Source organism: Dinoponera quadriceps, unplaced genomic scaffold (genome assembly GCF_001313825.1).
Source record: "Dinoponera quadriceps isolate SergipeBrazil2010 unplaced genomic scaffold, ASM131382v1 scaffold1476, whole genome shotgun sequence".
In the NCBI taxonomy this organism is placed as follows: Eukaryota; Metazoa; Arthropoda; class Insecta; order Hymenoptera; family Formicidae; genus Dinoponera; species Dinoponera quadriceps.
In genome coordinates this window covers 693,335-716,050 of record NW_014555863.1, presented here as the reverse complement: position 1 = coordinate 716,050, position 22,716 = coordinate 693,335, and the positions used below count along the sequence as shown (strand labels likewise).

Genomic DNA, 22,716 nt, shown 5'->3' with positions numbered 1-22,716 from the left:
GTACACTCGCGCGTATACACACCAACACAGCACGGATACCGCAAGTGCACGCTGAAAAAGCCGCATCCATATTTCACAGGAAGGTAAAATCGCTTATATCGAGCATCCTTCGCTCGGGAGTACATCGACAGTGCTATTACGAAATTCGCGTTGTGAAATACTACTACAAGCGATAAGATATCGTCCGCTGGGAGGTGTTATCTCGGAGGGACCTTTAAATCAACAGTATCTCTTTGAAGATACAGAGGAGTTAGATACGCTCAACTATCAAAAAAAAAAAAAAGTCGAATTATCCCGGCACCACCATAGAGATAAGAAGTTTCCCACGACTTGACACAAACACACACATACAGAGAGAGACGGTCATTGTTTACGTTACACGTTATTAGATACGTTATCCAGCACTTTTAATACGTCCGATCTGTCTTAATTAATTAGCAATTCTCCCGCCAAAGGGAGGAGGACGACTTACGGGTCTGGGCGTGCAGATAGAGGTGTACGCGGGATCTGAGTTCGTTGAACCACTGCAGCAGCTTCGTGGTCGCGACTTCCATGATCGCTGCTGATGTATATACGTCGCCGAATCGAGCTAGCACGTGCCACACATGTCACCGTGCGCAATACGTCCGATTTCCCGATTCATATTTAATCCGCCGGGAATGCACGTACGTACACGCGTGCACAAAAACACCTCTACACACGCATTCGCCTGGCCGGGCAACGCTGTCGCATCGGATGGGCGTACGAACGGCGGCGGTTGCACTGGTGGTGGTGATACTATAGGTTAGATCACCTATAAGCTCGACGATAAATAATTCCGCCTTTAATCGCATCGATCGCCGGCCACGTCGTGCCACAACAATGTCGCGCGCGCGGACCGAGCGACGTCCTTATACGTCTGCTCGGCGTGTCCGCTCGCAAGGAAAACCGACGGCACGTCCCTTTTCCGCCTCCTCCGACCCAAAAGGTTGCTTATCGCACTGCTTTGAGGTTATGCACAGCCGAGTTGTGCACCGCAGACGCCCGATTTCGCTCGGTTCCCGCGAATCACCCGACTGATATCGCGGGTGCGCGTTCGCGGAACATCGACAATGACGACTGCACGACGACGGGCGCTGACGCGTATTTTCATGCGAACAAAAACTTACCCGACGCATCGCTACGACGCGCCGCGTTGTTACCGTCACGTGCGCTCGCGGCGCTGTCACGAGTCCGTTCGTAGCGTGCTTATACGGGGTGTCCCGACTCTACCGCGTCGCATTCGAATGGCAGACCGGCTCATTCCGGCCGCTCCCCTACGAACTGAAGTCGATTTGTCTCCCGTGAGAATGTCAACGAGCTTATTATGCTCGGGTAATCAATGACAGAAGGGATAAACTACTTTGGAAATTAAAATACAACCCTTAGGGAAATATATCTGACGTTTTTTTTTTTAATAAATTTGTACAAAAGGAAAGAATATTTTTGTAAAGTTGTCTATTGTATGTAATAGGTGAATTTTTTTATTAATATATTGAATAACCTACACAGTATACTTCAGCCGAGAGACGTCCCGAGGACGTCTTTAGGACGTCCCTTTAGGAAGTTTGGGGGTTATATGAGAAAAGAGCACATTGCAGCAAAATTGTCCCAAATAAGACGAGGTGTGCAAATATACTTTTTGCTTGCCGAATGTATATGACGAAATAATATTTTACTAAATAATATTTTTGAATTTCTCGAATGTTAAGGCTTTCGATCATAAATATAGATGCGACGTTGCAAGGATCGCTGAAAGATAATGCGGTAAAAGCGGAACACTGTGCATATATGTGCAGCGCAACGTAACGTCTGGGTCTGCTAATATCCAGTTTCAACGGATATCCTATGTAATTAAGCAGAACCCAGGATATAAACGAGACGGAAGATAATTAGACTCACTTTAAACAAGCAGCAATTCGCGATAGCGTGTGGAACGAAATACTTCGTTTCGAATTCTACTTACAACCTTCTTTACCGCATAACACAAGGAAACATTTGATGATTTACAAATTCATGTGTATGTCAATCATGCGAAGGTTACAACATTTTCTTTTCGAGTTTCGCAATGCATCTCATATACAATAGGAAAATGTGTTTTCTGGGAATTATTAGAAAATTAATTCCCCTACACTCAGAAAGATATATTAAAAAATTTTACTTGCGGGAATGAAAGAGAGAAGATTTATTTCACAAAAATAAATCTTATTTCTGTGAAATAAACCTCATATCTCACAAATAAATTTTCAAGAACTTTTCCCAGTGCACGGCAAACGAGATTATAAATAGAATTTCACTGCAAATACGCATCGTGCAAAAAGTACTATGAAAGAAAAAAAAAGTGATACTCAAGCAAATATTTGCTAAGGAGTATTTTGGAGTTTAATTATTCTACTTAGATTAGATAAATATTACTTGATTGTAGCGCATTGAAAAAACGCAGAATATAATATTTACTTAATCCAAGTAAAATATTTACTCCAATATTCCTCGGTAAATGTTTACTTGAACAAAGCACTTTTTGTCCTCCCCGGTGTGGACTTTTACACAAAAGTCTGCGGAACGTCGCGGACGACACGATGACGGGCGATTTAATTATACCCGGCTATATTGATTTTCCAAACTCACGCCCGCTGTACTCGGGTACGACGTGACGTGCACTATTTACGACGGCATATGTTTTTATTCAGGCACGACGCCTTCGATGCGCACGCTCTGCGAGATAACGATTGCGTAATACGGTTACGCGAGAGTGGGTGTCACATAATCGAGCCTCGCCTGCCGGTGTTATATCTCGTCTTCCGACAGGCCTGCACGCGAAGCGTTTGCGCTCATTTATCCGATGATCGCCTCGCTAAAGCGCCGCAATTAACGTTTCCGTCGTTACCGCCGTCCTTCCGCGCCCCGAACTCAACATACAAAGTTGCATCCTCAGCGTCGGTCCCTCGCGTTAGACGCGACAGACGTCTTTCTATTGATCTGCCGTCGCCGATGGAACGATCGCACTTTTGGAGCGCCCGGCTGGAGCATCGGTTGCACAAAAAAGGATTCGGCATTACTCACGCTTTGTGTAAAAAACGAACGATATACCGTGGGACACGTGGGATCCGGAATCTTCTCGTATCTCCGTCGTTAAGCGAGAAGAGACGTGCGTCAGCAGAACGCGGCTATTGAAAAAAAATGCTAGATTCAAGTAAATAATTACTTCAATACTCCTTAATAAATTTTTACTTGGATTAAGTAAATATTACTTGAATACGGCATTATTCAGCTTTTTGACTAAAAATAAGGATTTGGTAATAAGAATTAAATTTGGTGAATATTTGCCAATCAAATGTTTAATTATTATAACCAAGTAATTGAATTCCGTATGCCATATAGTATAATACTTCTATATAATAGTTCTATATATTGTATATTTAGTATATTAAATTATATTATATACAGTAGTCAAATACTTGGCCGGCAAATATTCACCAAATTTTAGTATTTATTGCCAAATCTTCATTTCAGTATATATTCAAATAATATTTATTTGATCCAAGTAAAATTTACTTAATCCAGGTGAAAGCTCGCTAAGGAATATCGAAGTAATTATTTACTCGAATGCAGCGCTTTTCCCCTTCACCGTGGAAATTCATTCCCGCCGGGCTGTCTTCTCTCGATCGGTCCGAAGATCGAATTCCCGAAAGTTACGCACAACGCTATAAATGCACACGCCTGGCGACACGTGCGGCCGAGGGAACATTATGTCAGAGGCAGGAAAAGAGCGACGGAAGCTGAATTATTTATAAAGCGAGTATCTCCGCCGCGCGTTCGCCTCCACCGAACTCGCCGATCGGACGGGAGGAACTTTCACCCACAGGTCGCACGCGAATTCGCCCCCTTCGAGAGACCAGGCAATTCGCACGGGGAGAAATTCGCTCGGATCAGCCGCAGCTCCGCCAAGTCTGCGAGCATTCGAATCAATCGTCCGCTTCGCGCAGTTCGCATTTAATTCCTCAGGATCGGCGGAGAAGAACGGCGTCTCCTTTCTACCTGCGTCCTTGTGAATCCGCGCTGAGAAAATTCCAGCCCGCCGGGCGAACTCCGAAATGCGTGTTATCGGCACGTCTCGTCCGGCGATCGATCGAACGAGCTCTGTCTCTCTTCTTCTCTCTCTCGCTCTCTCGCTTGAAAAGAAGTCAGGTATGTAGCACTTCCGGCCGCCCGGCGATCAATCTCACACCTTTGGCCGCACGAAGCGGAAACGTATTCACGCACGCACTCCCGTCACGCGTTCTCATAGGCTAACGACCGTCCGTTTACGTCATCCCGACCGAAGGAAGCCTCGCCGTTCTCTCTCGCCACACCCCTGCTGCTGCTACTGCTGCTGCTGCTCGCCGACGATGACACGTCGGCTACATGCACGTGCGTCAACGCGCACACGCGCCACGACGGTGCCGAGGCGGCGGCGGCATCGATTACACCGCCCGAAAATCCGCGCGTACGTAACGCGGATATGCGCACACACAGACACCCTAACGTGATGCAATGCGACGCGACGCGACGTTCATCCTCGACTCGCATCTACCTCGGGACGCGGAGGTGCACGTCCGATGCGGCACGAAGTTGCTCTCGCGGAGATCTCCGCACTCCGTAGGTGGCACTGGTTGACCGTGACTCCTTCAGACCGCGACACGACGCCACGCAACTCCGTTGTGTCAGAAGATCGCACCACGCGCTTCCCGTACTCCAAGCTGCACGAGCTCGTCCAACCGGTCTAGCCGGCAACCGAACGTTCCGCAGATAGCGGTGTCAAGATTGAGATAAGTCGAGATAAGTCGAGATTTTTAGTCACTCTGCATGTCACTTGCAGATGAAGCGCCTGCGAGTCAAGGGCGTCGGGTCAAGCGAGTTTTGGAGAGAATTGGGGGAAGCGGAGATCGTCGCGCTTGTAAAATTTCTGCGTGGTTGTTTTAAAATTTATCGAAACTAGATTTGGTCTATATTCAGCATTTCGAGTGCCCAATCGGGAATTTTAGGGTTTCAGAAATCCACGGAGGAGCGCCGGGGCGTGTAAGGAGACACGCCTGCGAGGTTCCTTTATCTTGGACTCGTGGTCCACGATATCCTTCAAAATTAAAAGAGTGTTTTGCTGACACAGCAAATTTCTCACTATGCGGACAGCAAAAAGATTTGTTGCTAGGATAAAATAATTTGACTGCAAAACATTTAATTAGCATAACCCATTTATTTTGCTGTCCATGTACCCAACAAATAGTAATTAATTTTAACCAATCTTTTTGCTATTTCAAACAATTCTTTTTACTATCCGTACAGTAACTGAGAAATTGCTGTGCCAGCAAGATACTTTTTTCTGTGCAGGTCTGTCCTTTTCCGCTGAACCAGTGTACACTTACAGAACTTCAAAAGAGACAGATATATAGTTAAGATTTGGTAGAAAAAGAAGAGAAGACAAGGACTAATACAAACTAATACAAGCAGTTCAGGAAAAAAAAGGACAGACCTTTTGATAACCTCCTTGTTTTTCTGATCATTCGCGCCCATCTACAACCACCCGCTAAATACGGCACTGTTCGAGCAGGGTGCCTTGACGAATGCGTCAAGCGTGTTCACGTGCTCCCGCACGAGAACGCATGCGCCCAACCACGGCAACAAGTTGGTGTCAGCACCGGCCGCGAGCACCTGGACGCAACAACGGCTGCGCGCACGATGATCGCCAGAGCGGCGTGGAAAAGCGTGGCGATGCCGTGACGACTGTATAAACGTTATCGATAGGCCAAGGACACCCCCGCGACGCGTCACCGGGGGTGGTTCTCTCCGCGCGACTGTTTAAACGGAGCGGCGCCGTTCGCCCGTCCATGAACGCATACCTCAGGAGAAGCTCGCGAGATCGGAACTATTTCGCGCCGCCCTTGCAATCTAATCTTCATCGAGCTCAGACATTAGCACGTGCACATTTGAACCGTACTTTTCTAATGAGGGGAAGACAAAAGCGGTAAATAAGAGAACTAGGAAATTGGCTGAAGAGGTAAGTTGGCTGATAGATTATTTTTCCTATTTTCTAACACATCACACTGAGAAACTTATTTGGTTAAATTAATAAAATTCTTGTTCGGACATGGGCAAACAAACGTTTTGGTTGTGAGAACCAAGGTTTAGTTCTCTGAACCAGTGCGATCGAAATATTTGTTTGCCCGTGTCCAAACAAGAATTTTGTTCATTCAACTAAATGGGTTTCTCAGTCTACAGAATCGGGCAAGCAGAGATTTCAAACATGTCAAAGATGATTATATAGAAGCCCCTACTTGCTCTCGATTCTATAGCCTGTTAGAAAGCAAGAAAAATAATCAATTAGCTAACTTTAGCCCTCTAGCAAACTGGTCTCCTCTACATCCCAGGGAACTCGGCGGACTGATAGAAAGAACGAGGAAAGCAGTTTTAAAAACTCGTATTAGGAAACGCTCGGTTTCGGAGATAGCGAACCGGATGAAGTAAGTTCACCTCTATGACTGGGCGACGAGGAAGTGTTGGTATGGGCAGGTTACGAGATTAAAAGCGTCGACTGAATCAACACGACACTCGAGTAAAGTGAATTACTATTATCTGTTAGCGATGAAAGCGCTGCCAGAAACTCAGCGTGTCTCCGCGGGAATATCTCATGTATAAACGACAAAGCCGGGTATTCACGGATGCAGGTTGTCAAAATAATAACTGCTTGTCTTGGCTCCTCCTCGCGAAGTTTGTCATAACACTTCTCTCACAGGTGCATTATGTTATCGCTCGTGAGAGCCTAAATTTATTCCGGCGGAATTGGGAGGTCGTTAGCGAAAATTGGACGCACACGGAACTGATTATAGCCCTGGAGCTGTAATATTGTGGAAAATGTAGGACCTAAGCAGCGGACTCTCGGCTTGGATAATTGGTCACTTGGAGTGGACTTTAATAAGACATTTTATCCCAGAGTTCGCTCATTAAGAGGTCTCGCGAATGTTCGCACGGATAATTTCCGTAATTAATCAATTCAATTAAAATCAATTTAAAGGATCTTTATTACGCTTGCGATCTTTTAACTCTCTTCTATGTACTGATGAAATTAATGATCTATTTTTTTGTATAATTTTTTATATATTAATTGCTATTTCTCTCTCTCATGTTTTGTATAATATATCTACGAGATTATTATTTCGTATTATATACTAAAGGATCCTTTTTTCCGTAAATAAAGATTATTAGTATTATATTATTAATTCACTCACCTTCGGAAGTCGTCTCCGGCAAGCTGGTCTCCTGCAGCTCGATGTGCTCCCGCGTTCTTCGTCTGCCACGTACGGCAGGGTCCAAACGGAGGTCGAGGTTGTCAACGTTGTCGATGTCGCCGAGATCGATGGGACTACCGATGATGAAGAGGCCGGTGGGTTCTTGTGCGCCATCGTTCGCTCTGTGGCTCGCAGGTGATGCGTTGCTGTTATGAGCATTGTTGTTGTTGTTGTTGTTGTTGCCATTGCTGTCGTTGTGCAGAGGTGTGCCGTCCATATGAGGTATGGAAGAGAGGTCCGGAGGTGTAAACGGTCGCAACGGGCCAGGGCTGAGGACCCGGGGGTTCCCCCTGGCAGTCGGTTGCATTGACTGTGCCGGCGCCTGGGAAACAGAAACCACAGTGCGATCGGGTTACAACGTCACTGTCTTTTCGCCTTGTGAATGTGAAGATATAAATGTCGGGTCCAAGCCGGTAACCGCAAACCTGACCGTGACGATTATAGGTCCCAGGGAAACACACTTAAGAATTGAAGGTTCAAAAGAGAAGTTATGAATGTCAATATCGTAAAATTTTAACTAGACTATAAGTCATCTAAATAGACGCAAATTATCCTTAAGGAGGATAATGTTATCGCTCGTGTAAACTGTAAAGTTTAGCATCGTACTTTCGGCATTAAAGAAACTACTCATAAGTTTCATATTTGCCGAACAAAATTACGTTTTTATACATTAATTTCACTGCCTAAACAATGTGTTAATTTGAAACGAAGTTGAGGTAAACATACATACACAATATTACAAATACGAAAGTATTATTTTGTTTTTCTTATTAATTTCTTATTAATATTAAAAATATAAATATATTTAAGGATCGGTGAATCTAACAAAGATGCGTAGATAATAGAAAGAGGTATATAAGAGTGTAAATGTGTGTATATATATTTTGAATATTACAATATACTATGACGTCACGTACGTCATGGTTCGTTCATCCGCGCGTGAATCGGCCATCCGGAATAATTCGCGGAAAGGTCGGCGAATTTATTTTAATAATAAATGATAGCTCAAGCTGGATTCGAGATTTCGAAGTTGAACCGATCTCAGTGTCGATTCGTCGTCGTTATTCAATTGCTTTATTCGGTAATCAGTTCCCGGTGTAACCTGTTAAGGTGACGAGATCGGAGATTCGAGTTGTTTTTATCGAATTGCGATGGAATCCCTTAAACGTGCACCGCGGTGTGTGACGTGTCTTCGCGATGATAGGCGCAAAACGCGATATAACTATGCGTAAGCAAAACGTACACGCGGTAACATATGTAACACGGTAACGCATATGCATCAAAGAACACTGGAGGCCCTGAAAGGAGCCTGATTTGTCAGTTTCTTATGTCACGTACATCACGGTTCATTCACCCACGCTTGTTTCGTCACACATGTCACGTACGATGCCGTGGTTGTTTCCCTGGAAACACCTTGACAAGGTAAAACTGATTGACTCTCACTGACCTGATTCGTTCATTTTTCTAAATTAGCTGGAATTCGCAACTCTTGAGGCAAACATTGTTTAGTCAGGCGAGCGAACGACAGTCTCAACAGGCGCTCTACAAAAGTCGATGTTATTGGAGTTTTCTTTATGTCAACGATAGAAACTTTAATTTCCCGACTTTCCACTGAGATGCTACTCTCTGGTATTTTAACGTCGAAATTAAGAACAGAGAATAATTGGATAAATATTTCGTAAACGGGACTCGCGCAAAGAGCATGATCAAGCGTGCCACACCTGCTTGGGCCGTTGTTCAAATCTCCTTGATGTCGCAACTAAGAATAAATACAGAAATATATTGTTCACGTTCAGGTTTGTCAGAGAATTGCGTTGTACAGTATGCATGCACCAGTGACTCATGTCGGCTGGTAATAAACAGTACACCGCGATAACACATTGCGCGCTCATTGGTAATTGCATCGATGTAGATAAATTGTGACGTAAACTATGAAGGCCCATGCAAATATAAGCGTATTTATGTTATATTTGTATCCGAGGCTTTTTTGCAAAAATTTAAATTTTTATCGATGTTACTTTTAAATTTTTATCGATGTTACTTTTCGATAGCAAGGAAGTAGTGCATGTCGCGTTGAGCCAAAATACCTGTTATCGTTATCTACTGCTTCTCGTCACCTGTTCCGGCCAAATGTCTGATTCCGTGTTTGCAAAATAACTCATGCTTTGTGTCATTTGAGTGAAATCATCGACGGTTCGACGAGCTTTTGCAATCCCCCGCACGGGAAAAAGAAGTAGCTCTCACAGGTGAAAATTAACTGTCGATATAACAAAGCTGAAATTTAATTAACTCAGCTAATTCTGTTTCAGCTCTCATAGCTAAAAACTAGGTACGATAATTAAATTTCAGTTGTATTATATGAACATTGTTTGTACAATTGTATTATATGAACAGCTAATTTCTTTTTTCCTTGTTTCGTTTACTTGTTTGTAGTATATTCGATTTCCTCGAACATATAAAGTTGCTCGATCGGAACGAAGTGCACGACGGACATCATCGAAGGACGGATGAGCAACATTAATATAACTGGCTGACCGTGCATGCCCCGTTAATGAATGAATCTACAGAGAAAATGGCGTGTCCTCCGGGAAATAATTGCGATAGTGTTTGTGTTTCACGACGATAACGAGCATAGGATCGACTACGCGCAGGCATGCATTTCCGCAGCCGCCGCGTATTTTCCTCATACGACGATAAGGAATCTTCGCAACGGAGGTAAATATTACGTAAAGCCTCGTTTTTTCCGCGCGGCGCGGTATTTCGATTACGTGCGAACTAGGAAACGAGACATAGGAGTGGGAAGGCGTGTCGCGCATGCCCCACGCACGTGCGTCTCTTCCGCGTACGAGCACGCTCCGTTGCCTTACATTTAATACGCAATCGCGCAATACGGCAGCTTGATCGCATGTGCGATCGAAAATAAAATAAACAACGTCCGAAGCGTGAACATTCGTGAGGAATTATCGCACCTGTCCGTCCTTGACAGGACAGCGCATGTGGAATACAAAATTCTCACTTCAATGTTCACTGAAATGGAATTCTCGAAGTGGAAGTCTTCGACTTCCGACCGTTTGCTGCTTTCGTCAACTTCGACGTAAATCTCACACGTAAATTTCACACGGCGCTCGGACGACCGTTTCGCATCTTCATTCATCGACTCTCGTTGCCAAAATTACGCGTACATACATATATGTAACGACAAAGTCAACGTGTTTGATACTGTCAAAGGTAAATGACCAAATTTACGGACGAATCGAATCGCGGACGAAGATCTCGCGTGTAATTTTTTCCTCCGACGAACGTTGAATCGTGATGATCCACTCGGTCTCTAAATGTGTAACAAGTTCGATTCCGAGATAACTCGCGCGTTATCCGATTTGCTCGTTTGATATGACTATTTTTGTGCGTCACTGAACCAACATGAGTGAATAAATATTGGATAGTTATTATCTAAAATAAATTTATCTAAGATAAATTTGAAGTTCATTTCTGACGTTTCGGACAGCCGTGTCTCCGATTGCAAAGCCAATCGCGTTTACTTTACGAGCGATACTTTTCGCGGATTACACCTGTGGCCTGTTCTTTTTAGCTGCACTGTTTTAGTTGCAGATAAAAAGAACAAGCCGCTGGAGAACGACACGTTTCGCGATTACGTAAATTGGCGATGTCTATTTTTAGCAGCGGTCCTAAATAATACAGGATAATGAGGGATTTTACTTATTCTCGGCAGATATAAGATAATAGACCATTTTATTGCTGTTACCACGTGCTATTCTACTCGTATCGTAACGGGAAAAGGCTACTCACTACTATTAAACGCTTTGTCCGAGGCTGATCTTTGCGCTCCGTTTCGAAGGCTGGATTGGTTCCTTCTCGTCTTGGCACGTCAGCCTTATTGCCTCGTTTTATCGTTGATCCGCGAGTGACGGCTCCGCGAATAATTCATCGCTCGGGAGGCTTGCCAGAGCAATTAAGCGCGAGCCGGACGATGTCGCAGCCACTACCTAATTAGATGCGGCAAATATTTTTGCTACGTGCGCACGCACGAGAAGATACAGACGAATATTCACGCTAATCGTCGCCCGAATATCACTGATATCGTAACTGTTTTTATATCGCTTGCTTTCCTAACGATCGAATCTTAAATATATTTGGAAGTGATAAAAATGGAAGATAACTACGATAAACGTCGAACGATTTTATCCTCTTTTTTGTAGAAGCGTGTGAATATATATGGAAGACCTCTTGTGCGAATAGATGGACGCGTACTCTTTTTCTTTTTTTTTCTCTCCCTCTCTCTTTCTCTTTTTCTAACGAAGACGATTGTTGTGTTCAGTAGTAAGAGCTAGGAAACGGTCAGATGAGCGATTCAGTGTGGTTCCCACTTTCGCCGAAGAGCTGTTCAACTTTGACCCCTGCACGTGGTCGGAAGGAAACAATTTTGTCGAGTCTGCTTTCTGAAGAGATTATTAAATTCTTCAAACCTTTATACTTTCCAACTGCTACACAGTGAAAAATGTTGTATTACACTTAACACTTCTCACATGTCCCAAACGGCTCACTAAAATCTTTACGTTAATTTAACACAAGCTGAATATGTTGAAAAATAACACAAATATTAAAAATGTAAAAAATGACTACAAAATGAATACGTTCGACATTGAAATATAAACGACACTGAAGTATAAAATGTGTTATTTCAATACTTACATATATTGAATATCAACCCAAAATATTGAAACATAAACACAGTATATTAAATCAACGCACGGGTATGTTTAAAATTTAGTAGAAAAATTTTAACAAGGACCGATTTAATACAAATACCAAATTCTTTTACTGCATAGATACCGAACGAACAACAAGGAATCAACGAAAAAGTAAGAAGTAAAAGCGAAATTAGACCTCGAATATCGCGCGAACTAAAAATCGAAAAGAAGAAATTTAATGTTCTGCGTCTGTTGTTTGAAGTCTCTTCCAAAACGTTGTATGATCAAATTCGTGGAATAAATTCCAAGAGTCGATTTAAAATGCCAAGAGTCAACGAGTCGCTGATTCTGAGCCGGTAACACACAGCGCGGTAGCGATGCAACTTCAAAGGAGGCCAACCGTAATAATCTATTCAAGCTCATGCAGCACTGAAATGATCGCGCACGCGATAAACCTCACGAAAAAAAAGGAAAATCGACAAGGTATCGACAAACGTCCAAAAGGCATTTCCGTGGCGTCCGGAAGAAGGTTCATGTATGTCGGAAAAAGAGCGAACGACCCGCATTGGCACGCACACTGCTCGGCACCGCGGACAAAACTGCACTCGCGAGCGCGCCGGCCGCTTCGATTGTTACCGTGAATTTCTGTCCTGGACGCCGTCGTGGACGCCGGGAGAAGTGCGGTCGGCTGTTTATGCTAACAACAACAACAATACAGCGTCGTGCACAACGGACGTCCGAGTGTCTCGGTTACAGCGTTGGCCGGAGCAGTCGGAGGGACTGCCGATCGGACGGTTTTTTCCCGCGGACAGACCGGGAGCCACTGTGGAAATCCAACGTGATATCGCGCAGACACGGCCGATACGAGCGAGCGAAACGATCGATAACGCAAGACACGAAGTTTCGACCTGATAAGATCAAGATTTCTACGGCGCGCGTCGGCCGCGGCTCTGGTTGGCCGGCCGACCGGCTGTCCTTTCGTACGGTTGTATCGAGACTGCCGCGACTGCCGGCGACGTATGTGTCTTCGACAGATAGGTCTTCGATTAGGACGGCAAGCCGAGTAGTCAGGCTGATATCTTTCGTGGTGCCCTTTCGACTCTGCCGACTAGGACGGCGAAAGAGATAGAAATATTTGGATACTCGTGATCCTGGTGAGAAGGGCAAATATTGGACGAACCTTGGCGAAAGAGAGAGAGAGAGAGAGAGAAACTCGTACAATCTCGTCGCACGGTGTTTCGTTATGAGCTTATCGTATCAAGATTTTCAATTCGGGAATCTATCGTCCGACTATATATTGTTTTAATTGTTATTGATTTCTCAGTTGAGGATAATTTAAGTAATAATCGAAACGGCCTTATTTTATATATCAACTCTCCCGGGGTGTCTGGATAATTCATATTATTCACCTCATACAATCGGTTAACCAAAGGTCGCAGCGTTTTTTTCAACAAATTTCCCAACGTGCTGCGTATCAACGCGATGACAACATGATCATTTGAGAAACGCCGACAGATTGGCGTTTCTCAAATGATGACGTTATCAACAGCGTGAAGAAACTGGAGTGTTTTGCAGCGTGGAATGAAGTAATATCTGTATAATGTAATCACGACTTCGCCAAAGAAGATTGATTTCGAAACGGAGCACAGTTACCGTGCTTAATTATTTCTATCGCCGTGATTGAACGCGATTCCAGTGACGCCTGTCTGATAGAAGTATCGATCGATTACCGTGAGCCCTCAATCTGATAAGCCCGAGATTCCATTGATTGTCGAGTCGTACGATTCTATTAACCTTTTGCCCGCTCGCCCCGTAATTCCGCACCTTTCAATAAATAAGACTATATATATGCGGAAATACTTCATAAATAGCCAATCGTTCCCTTGTTTGTCATTTACGCAGCCCGTGCCGTTCCGTGCTACTATGTGCCACCGAACAATTCCCTTCGAATCCTCGTTAATAAACCGTATAATCGTCTCAATTACTTATGATGTCGTGATTGCCGTCGTCGTTACGTCAGAGTGTAACGCTAAGATAATGATAGCGTGTAATGGCGAATTATTTATGGATTTCCGAGAGAGTCTGCGATCATTTCCGCGTTCACAGTCACATCATCAATAACGCAGCTGCTATGAGGCAAATGAACAGCTTTGTCAAAAGGAAGCGCGATGATAGAGTACAAAATGATCGATAATATCGACGATATGCTCCTTTCCCCGAGGTCATCGTAGATCGTCGAGATTGTTGCGGAACGAGCGCAAGGTCCGTTGAATAATTGAATTTTATCGAGTTGATAATGAAGCCGCCGATGCAGAGCGCGCGGAGAAAGATATATATTATAAAAGAAAACGTGCCCTTTCTCTCAGGCGGATCGTTAAGACGTGTCTTTTCCGAAAGGATATTACACTCCGCGTGACGATCGCTTGGAAATGTCAGTCCCCTGGAGGAGTGTCTTTTTACAGTGAGACCGGCCGCGCGGAAAACGAGAGAGCACGGTTATCTCTCGTCTATGAGAGCGACCTATCGAACCAACCTATCGCAAATTACCACTCCCGATAATTCCGTCGCGGCGTCGACACGGTGCTAATAAGCCGGCGTAATTAGCGCGGCACGGAAAATGCGACTTGTAACGGCGAAATGATTCTCAGGGTCGGGCAATGTCCTTCCGTTCCTAGTCGTCGGGCATGACGATTCGACGGCGACTGTCGTCGCGTGTTAACCCGAAATTCTGACGCTGCTTTGACTTTCTTAAGGATAGTTTGCGATACTATTTGGACGGCATATCGATTAATAAAATGCCACTACTGACACTTGTTAATCCTCATAAGGAAAAGAATGGAGTAGCAGGATGTAAACAGAAAGATGGGATCATGAGTAAGCTAAATATATGAATATGCAATCTATTTGATTAAAACAAGAAAAGGACACAGAAATCACGTGGAATAACAGACAGGAATATATATTTTTTTAATATTATAATGTAATTAAAGCATATATAATAACAATTGTAAATATATATTATTCGTAATTAGAGCAGGAACAATTTCGTTGACAGGATAGAAAATATCCTGCTGAATGAATTTGTCCTTAAGATCCGTTCATTTATTATTAGAACAAGATAGTATTTTCCTACATTTACTAACTTGTTCTTGAAGCAAAATAATTTATTCAGCAATAATATATTCAGTAAAATAAGCGAAAGGTAATTAGCATTCTTAACAAATCGTTTCCGCTGTCCGTATAATTAATAAATTTTTCCGCGACAACATACAATTGCTGTGCCAGCAAGTTATTTTTTTCAGTATAAATTATTAAAATTGAATCTATTTAGATTCAACACAGGATCAAAATTTTGATTCTGGAAACGTCGAATGTCAAACGTCGTTCAACTCGCGACAGAATTTCGCGCGCCCTGTTGTTTTTGCGATACAACAAGGCGCTCCGTTGTGAACACGGTAAATATTCTACGAGCACGTTATTCGACATCAAACAAAATTCTTTTTCGAGCCGCACGACGACAGGAAGGCGCGGCCCGTCAGATGTAACTTCCCCCGCGTACGGGCATTGATTATTCCTCTCGGGGAGGTGCGCGGCGCGGAGGTGCACGTGTTCGCGATTGATAATGACGCTTGAATCTATCGATAGACCGCACGTGATGCCACACCCTTCCTCGAAATGAGGCCGCATAACCTTTGCCATTAACGGATGTCGGAGGGGTTAGGAGGGAGTGAAATTAGTCTGGCGCGCGAGGAATCAGACGGAAGAGGGGACGAGTGCAATCGTTACACGGGTAATTATCATTCGGAGATCGACGATTTACGATCGGATTTACGATCGTCGATATCCCCGACCGATACCTCCTCCTCCTCCTCCTCATTTTAAGCTCGTTGCTGTAAACAATTAATTGTAATTACATCGCATACAACGTCCGTGAACAGACAGTTTCGTTGGTTTTCTCTCCTTTGTTATTGATCGCCATTAATTTTCATTAATTACTGCTACTCGCATCACACTGGAGCCTTTTTCAAACAGGCTCAAAGTTTCGGAAAAAATCCGTTTTATTCCCCATTTTTCCGTGGATTTCTTCGATTTTTGTTCCAAGGGTATAAAAATTCGTTTAGAAACATTCACGTGGGTTCGGTTAAAATCTGTCATATTTACTTTTTTCTGCAAAGATAAAAATTAAAAGAAAAAAAATATCCGCGAAAAAATCCGGAAAAACCGGGTTTTTTCCGAAACTTCAAAACCATATTTGTTCACCTACCATTTTCATTAGTCGTAACATTTAGCGCGCAAACACACTTTGGATCCGTTTGAAAAAATCGCCCCGAAAAATTCACCGGAAACGTCGACATTGACGTCGCGCACTCTCGCGAAATTCATAGCGAAAATTCCACGTGCTCTTCAGACCGATGTTTATCGGAGGGAGGGGTGGAAAAATCGAAGGCACCTTTGTCGTGCCACGCGCAGCGGGAAGCCGCGGGCTTGTTCCTCGGGGTCAATATGCAAGTTCGCACCACAGCGACAACAAACACACAAATGGTCGCTTACGAAACTCGTGCGAGCGCGCGATTACGTAAGCCGCCGGCCGCGCAACACGTCTTAACACTCTCGCGCGCATTATTTCAAGCGGACCCCCGCCGAATCTAAATTGAACGTCTCAAACGAGTTCGCGTGACGCGCCGTGGCACGTAATTCGTCACCGGCGAAATTCGCCTGCGTGCACGTCAGCGGCGACGGCTGCGCGATTTTTTAGCATTCCATGTGCCACAATGATACCCGGCGGGGAGGAAGTCTTTATTATTGGAAATTTGGGTCAAGTATGGTGCGGTGCGATGCGACGCGGTTTCGCGCCGCAGGCCGCACCTCGCGAAACTACCAAGTTCGCGTACACAATCGCCCGCCTGTCCGGCCGCCGTACATCGCGTTTATCTGCCCGACTATCTCACCACCGCCGTCGGCTAATGAAAACCGATTGTTGGCATCAGGATACGCCCTGTCCGATGGCTATCAACAGTGGCTATTCTCGAAAAAGCGGCACGCACGAGCACGAGCCCACGGATGAGAAGAATTCTAGGCATATATGCCTTATTTTCGATCAAAATTATTGTCTTGTAATTGTCTCGTATAATTAAGTAATAATAATCTAGTTTTAAGGGCGACGAAAACCTCGATTTTTTCAAGCAGAAAACCGTTTTTTCTTATTTTTCCCGAGCAATTAAAAAGTGACATACATATGATAAAATATCGCATCGAGTACAGCCATTTGCAAGAGAGGGAGAGAGAGAGAGACTCTTCTCGTTCGTACAATGAATAGACCGACGTAATACTTCTCTCTTCCTTTTTCTTTCGGGTCACTGCCTTTTAGGACATTACCAAAAATATTTAGAACGGGACGCGTTAGCGGAGAACTTAATCGGAGAACTAACGGCACGTATCGTCCCCACGTGAGACTCATAATGATTTGCGCGACTCGAAAATGATGTTAATGCTCTTTGCCGGGGGGTTGCCGAGGGCTAGTACGGATAGCTGTGTGACATTGGCGTGAATTCGTGGAGCGAGGAGGACATGTCATAACGGCCGCTCCCATTCTTCACGAAAATAACCCAACGAAATTGGAACGTATAAAATGAAAAGTTGGCCGGTGTTGTAGCTCACGCGAGAGAAGAGGCCCCACCCGCGCGTTCCTGTGATCTCAGTATTAAAAATACCCCCGTAGACAGAACGACGAGCTAATTAATTCACGCGAGACTTTAATCACTTGATTGTCACGAACGTTGCGCTGCGAGCGATTTGCATGTGCGGAGAACGTAATTTGTAATTAGAGTGCAATATAGCGCGAAAGACGAAACGGATTTATTCTCTCCTTGACACAGGGAATATCCCGCGAGCAAAATCAGATTTCGAGATAACGCGAAAATCATGAAGCGTGATAATTAAAGCGCGACAGGAAAAAAGAAGAGAAGCTCAAACGTGATCCTAGATGTGACAGTATATGTTATTTTAACACATACACGTGTTGAATATCAACTCAACACAAAAAATACATATACTGAGATAACACAATATGTTAAATTAACACACGGATATGTTAGAAATCCAACACAAAAATTTGAACAAAGACCGATTTGAGCACAAGTACAAAATATTTTTTACTTTGCGCCAGCTGATTCGAATTCCGTAATCTCGCGTGACACAAAGTTCCACGAATAACGAGATGCGATTAAAGAATCTTCGCTAGATAATGACAACGTGCGATTACGCTAATTCCTTTGTCGCGGATACGTGTCGTTTCAGGGAAGGATCGAGCGGGCGAATTTGAGGCGCGATCAATTCGCGCGGGACACCTCTCGGTGAAACACACCTTCTTCGTCGCGAAACACGAGGTCAACTGTTCGGTTGCATTCCGCGCTGTTAGCGTTGGGGGTTATCTCGGCAGCGATAAAAAAATGCAAACGGCTGAGATATTTTTTCGCGGGAATTAATTTTACGCTAGGCACACACGCTCCCAACGTACGACGACGTCGGTGTGGCGTGTGAGTAGCGCATAGCGCGCGCTCCGGATTTAAAGCAGCTGCTGTTACTTTATCGATTATTCAAGGTGTAGTTGCTTCAAGGCCACCGGTTCAGGCTTCTGAATGAAAGAAACGATGCATCGACTTCATCGATACGCGCTGTATCCCCTTTCGAGCTTGCTATATCGAAACGAAAGGGAATCGGTACTTTGTGCCGGCGGCGTCGCGGAGTGCCGGAAAAATTGCTCGCGCGCGTGAAGCTCTGCAGCTCTTTGCGCTCGTTAAACGAACGAATTAAACAATTTTATCAGTCGGATGTTTTAAGCAATTCAGTATTTTCAGTATGTTATGCGAGCGATGTTATTGTCCTGCATAGTCAAAATGTTTTACACGGAGGAGAATAATATTACTGTTGTAACGTTATCATCGTTGCGACCGTACATTCGATACGATAAAATTTAGCCGGCACAATCGAATTAGCGAATTATCCGTAATTAGAGTGGAAACAGTTTTGTTGCCGGGATAGAACAATTTTGCCGAGAGAAGACAGAATTTTCCTACATTTAATAATTTGTTTTTAGCAGCAAAATAATTTATAGATTCGGCAAAATAAATATATTTAACGAATGGCAATCGCTCTTAACAAGTCGTTTTATTGTCCACATAATAACCGATGGATTTTGCTGCGACATAAAATTTGCCGGGCCAGAAAGTAATTTTTCTCCGTGTATTTATCTCTAGCAGGAAGGTCAACGGACGTTGATCCGCAAAATGGCGAGTAATCGTGACACGATTCTCCTCTGAGCGCAATCCTCGAATATATAATTTGACAATGCGCGTTGATTAATCGAAGTGATCGCGCTACGGGAATCGCGTTTCTCCTTGTGGCGAAGCGATATGTTGCCCGATACTTTCACGGGACGATGGAAACGATGGGCTATTCGATACGGATACCGATGAGAGCGGAAAGTGCCGATATCGTGTCGACGCGTGCATCATGAATCGCACAAGAACGCGGCAACCAGTGTGCGCCCCGGGTCACGGAGATCGATGCATTATGCAACAAGTAGTCAATTGCCACCGGGGCGTTATGCTTTCGGCGAGGAAATTCCGCGAATATCGGCGAAATTGCATAGGACATCTCGGCCGATCGCCTTGATGATGCGTGTCTCTCTTTCTCCCCACGCGTCCTTGCTCCTAACAATGTCGAATCGCGCGATAGACTTATCGTTATGTTTATTGTCCGAGATAAATTCATCGAGATACAACCAGATGAGAGAGAAGGTCTTTCTGACAATAGACAAGAGAATATAAACAAGCGGCTGCAGCTGTTAGAGAGCTTAGTTATAGGTTACGCGGAATGCTGTTTGTTCAATTAAAGCCGAACGTTATGGGCAACTAACGAGAGCATTTTTCAGTTGCAGTCCTCCATGTGCGATGTATATTGGAGTGGACACACACACTTTGTCGAATCAATATATTTCCCACTCTCCATACCCGGTGAAAAGGATTCTTTTGGATTTGATAAAACTCCTTTAATTGAAACCAATTTGTCTTTTGGAATGAAGCAAACAAATGTTTGATTCAACAAACAGGATCATTTGCTTGGTATCTCAAACAAGATGTCTCATCGCGTCAAATAATATATTTCTTTTATAATTTCACTTAAGCATTACAATGGTTGTCACAAACAATAAATTATTTGGAAAAAGTAACACTGTTAGAAAATATTAAAGAACTTCCTGGTTTCAGTAAAAAACAATGTAATAGATAATGAAATAAAATGTTGTCTAATAAAAACAAATATTATTCCCTTTAAATGATACTGTTTTTTCTATCACACAACATGATTTACTCTCGGGGGAAGACATTTTCATTACAAAGAAAAATTATATTTGATATTAAATTATGTTGTTTATATTAAACAAATCCATATTGAACGAATATATATACCAAATCCAACGAAACCTTTTTTTTCTGTCTTTCTCAGTAGACGCGCATTCCAGCTGTAATACGAGTTCGTTTGAATTGTGAGATTGATTTTCTCTGGTTTTCAGAAAAAAAAGTAAATCGAAGAAGTGAATCAGCCCGCCACTGTGTTCGAGCAGTTGCGATTGTCACAATGATGATATCTAATGTAGAGCGCGTAGCTTGGGGATACTCCGTGCGTGAGTACAGTACAGTCAGCTAACACACTCGTGTTAACGTCACGGGAGATATAGATGCGTATCGCTGAGACAAAGGACTCTAAGAGAAAAGAAGAGAAAAAATAAATCTATCTTCCTACATTGAATTATTACGATCGAGCATTTCCCACGTGCCGTACCGAACATATGTAACAATGCGAAACCCATTTGTGACATTATTAGGTACGCGTTTTAGAGAATCCGGCGAAAATGTCAGGGACATCACTCTTGATAAATATTTATAAGCCCGATTACACTGTTTATAAACGTCTCTATAGAATTCCGATGGCCGAATCAACCCGATGGTTGAATGGAAACAATATCATCGCGAATGATATCGCGCGCGTTAACTTACTTTCATCGGCGAAAGTGCCTTAAATGTGGCTCCTCAGCTGATCAGGTGGTTTCTTAAGCTAAGGAAGCCTTTATCAATAAAAGTGATCTTTAATCTCTCGGGGGCAAAGAGCAATTGCGGAAAATTTCGCTGCACTTCAAGGCGGTTCGGATACTTTCTCCCGATACAGAACGATTCGATTCGCAAGCGACGGCCCAATGAGAGAACTCGATTTCGAAAAATGAGCCCTCTCATTGGGCCATCGGCTGCATTCCGAAGTGCATCAAGACAGACTTATTCAAACCGTATGAAAACTCCGTGTACGTATTTCAGGACAAAGCACCGAGATGCTATACGCGTAAGAGAAAAAAGAACGGATTGTGTAAAGACTCCAACCGCGAACTATAACTCCGGATGAGTTGCGGGGGCTCAGTTTCAAAGACAAAAGTCAAAGTAGGGCACTTCTGAGGAAAAACTCACCGTTCGGCAGCGTAACGAGCGCGCGCCGTCGGCTCAAGGCCGACTCGAAATCCGTTACTGATTTACACGCCATGAGCGATCGGCGACCTCGGATAGCAGGGACAACGCGTGTCGCCCGGTATGCGAGGCACCCTTCGCCGTAACGGGCACTTGTTAACCCGCGTCCTAACCTCAAATCCCTGCCGTCGCGACGGAGACACACATGCTGTGCATGCAAGTCGCAAAGAGCGAAGTGAAAGGAACAAGGACATACACACGTACTCACCCGTGCGTAGTCGCGCGTAGCCCGCATTGACTATGCCGTCACACGCATAGTGTCGCCAGCTCGTCAGCATTTCACGGCGTCGGAGGATGAACCTAACGGTGCGCGAACTCCACGGGGGAAACGTCTGGCTGGCACGCACCGCGCGTACGCGCGACGCACGTACGCGCGCTCTATCGCCTCCTTTCCCTCTTTCTTTTTTCCTCACAGGCGCGCGCGCCGCGAACGCGACGCGCTTGGCCGCATGGGGAGGTACGCCCGATTGACGACAACGACGGTGAGGGAATAACGCCGACGACGTCGATGTTGACGGCGGGACGGTCCGGTTCAAATCGCGCCGGTTCGACCGCGCGACGCGCGCGATTTCGGACGCGATTCGCGGCCAACTGCGAGCGACCGAGCGCGCGCTCAGGCCCGCGCCGCTCCTCGTGTAGGCGAGTTATAGTGCTCGCGGCCGCGAGAGAGTGCACTTTAAAGACTAAGGCGATTTACGGGCGGTCTACGCACGAGCTAGCGCGAGGCATCTATTATTAACTTCTCGCGAGCCATAGGCGGGAAACACCGCCTGTTCGCGTTGACGAGCCGCGCGGAAAGCGCGGACTGCCGCCAGGTGGCGACATCGCTCGACGAGCCGCGATGGGTGCTGCAGTCTCCGTGCGCTCGGCGTCGCGAGATTGGCTGCGTCGCTTAAAGCGTAAATAAGGTTTACTCGAACGAACAGCGAGCAGTTTCTCGTCGGATCGTACGGAGGAACTTTCTTCGGGAAATGCCGCGCGAGTACTATGGCGGGAATTGTATTCCCGAAAATGGCGGCTCGTGATTGGATCGCGTCGAGGGAGCGCGATTGGCTGACGTCGACGAGGCGCGATTGGTCGAGTCGCGTCGAAGCA

At 44.7% G+C, this 22,716-nt stretch overlaps 1 protein-coding gene across 4 annotated transcripts in view; it reads right to left on the bottom strand.

Annotated features, from left to right (window-relative positions):
- Nucleotides 1-22,276, bottom strand: part of LOC106745602 (probable phospholipid-transporting ATPase IA) — a 36,834-nt gene extending 14,558 nt beyond the window's left edge. Inside the window, exons 1-2 of one of the 4 annotated variants that reach the window (XM_014621356.1) lie at nucleotides 21,830-22,276; nucleotides 7,281-7,662 (exon numbers count right to left, since the gene is read on the bottom strand). In XM_014621356.1, the coding sequence (XP_014476842.1) occupies nucleotides 7,281-7,662; nucleotides 21,830-21,856 (409 nt within the window). In that variant the 5' untranslated portion in view covers nucleotides 21,857-22,276. Of the gene's footprint in view, nucleotides 1-472; nucleotides 1,878-7,280; nucleotides 7,663-11,147; nucleotides 11,165-21,829 lie in introns of those variants that run through there. The other 3 variants (XM_014621355.1, XM_014621358.1, XM_014621357.1) reach the window with 3 other exon arrangements.
- Between the last annotated feature and the right edge of the window lie 440 nt (nucleotides 22,277-22,716).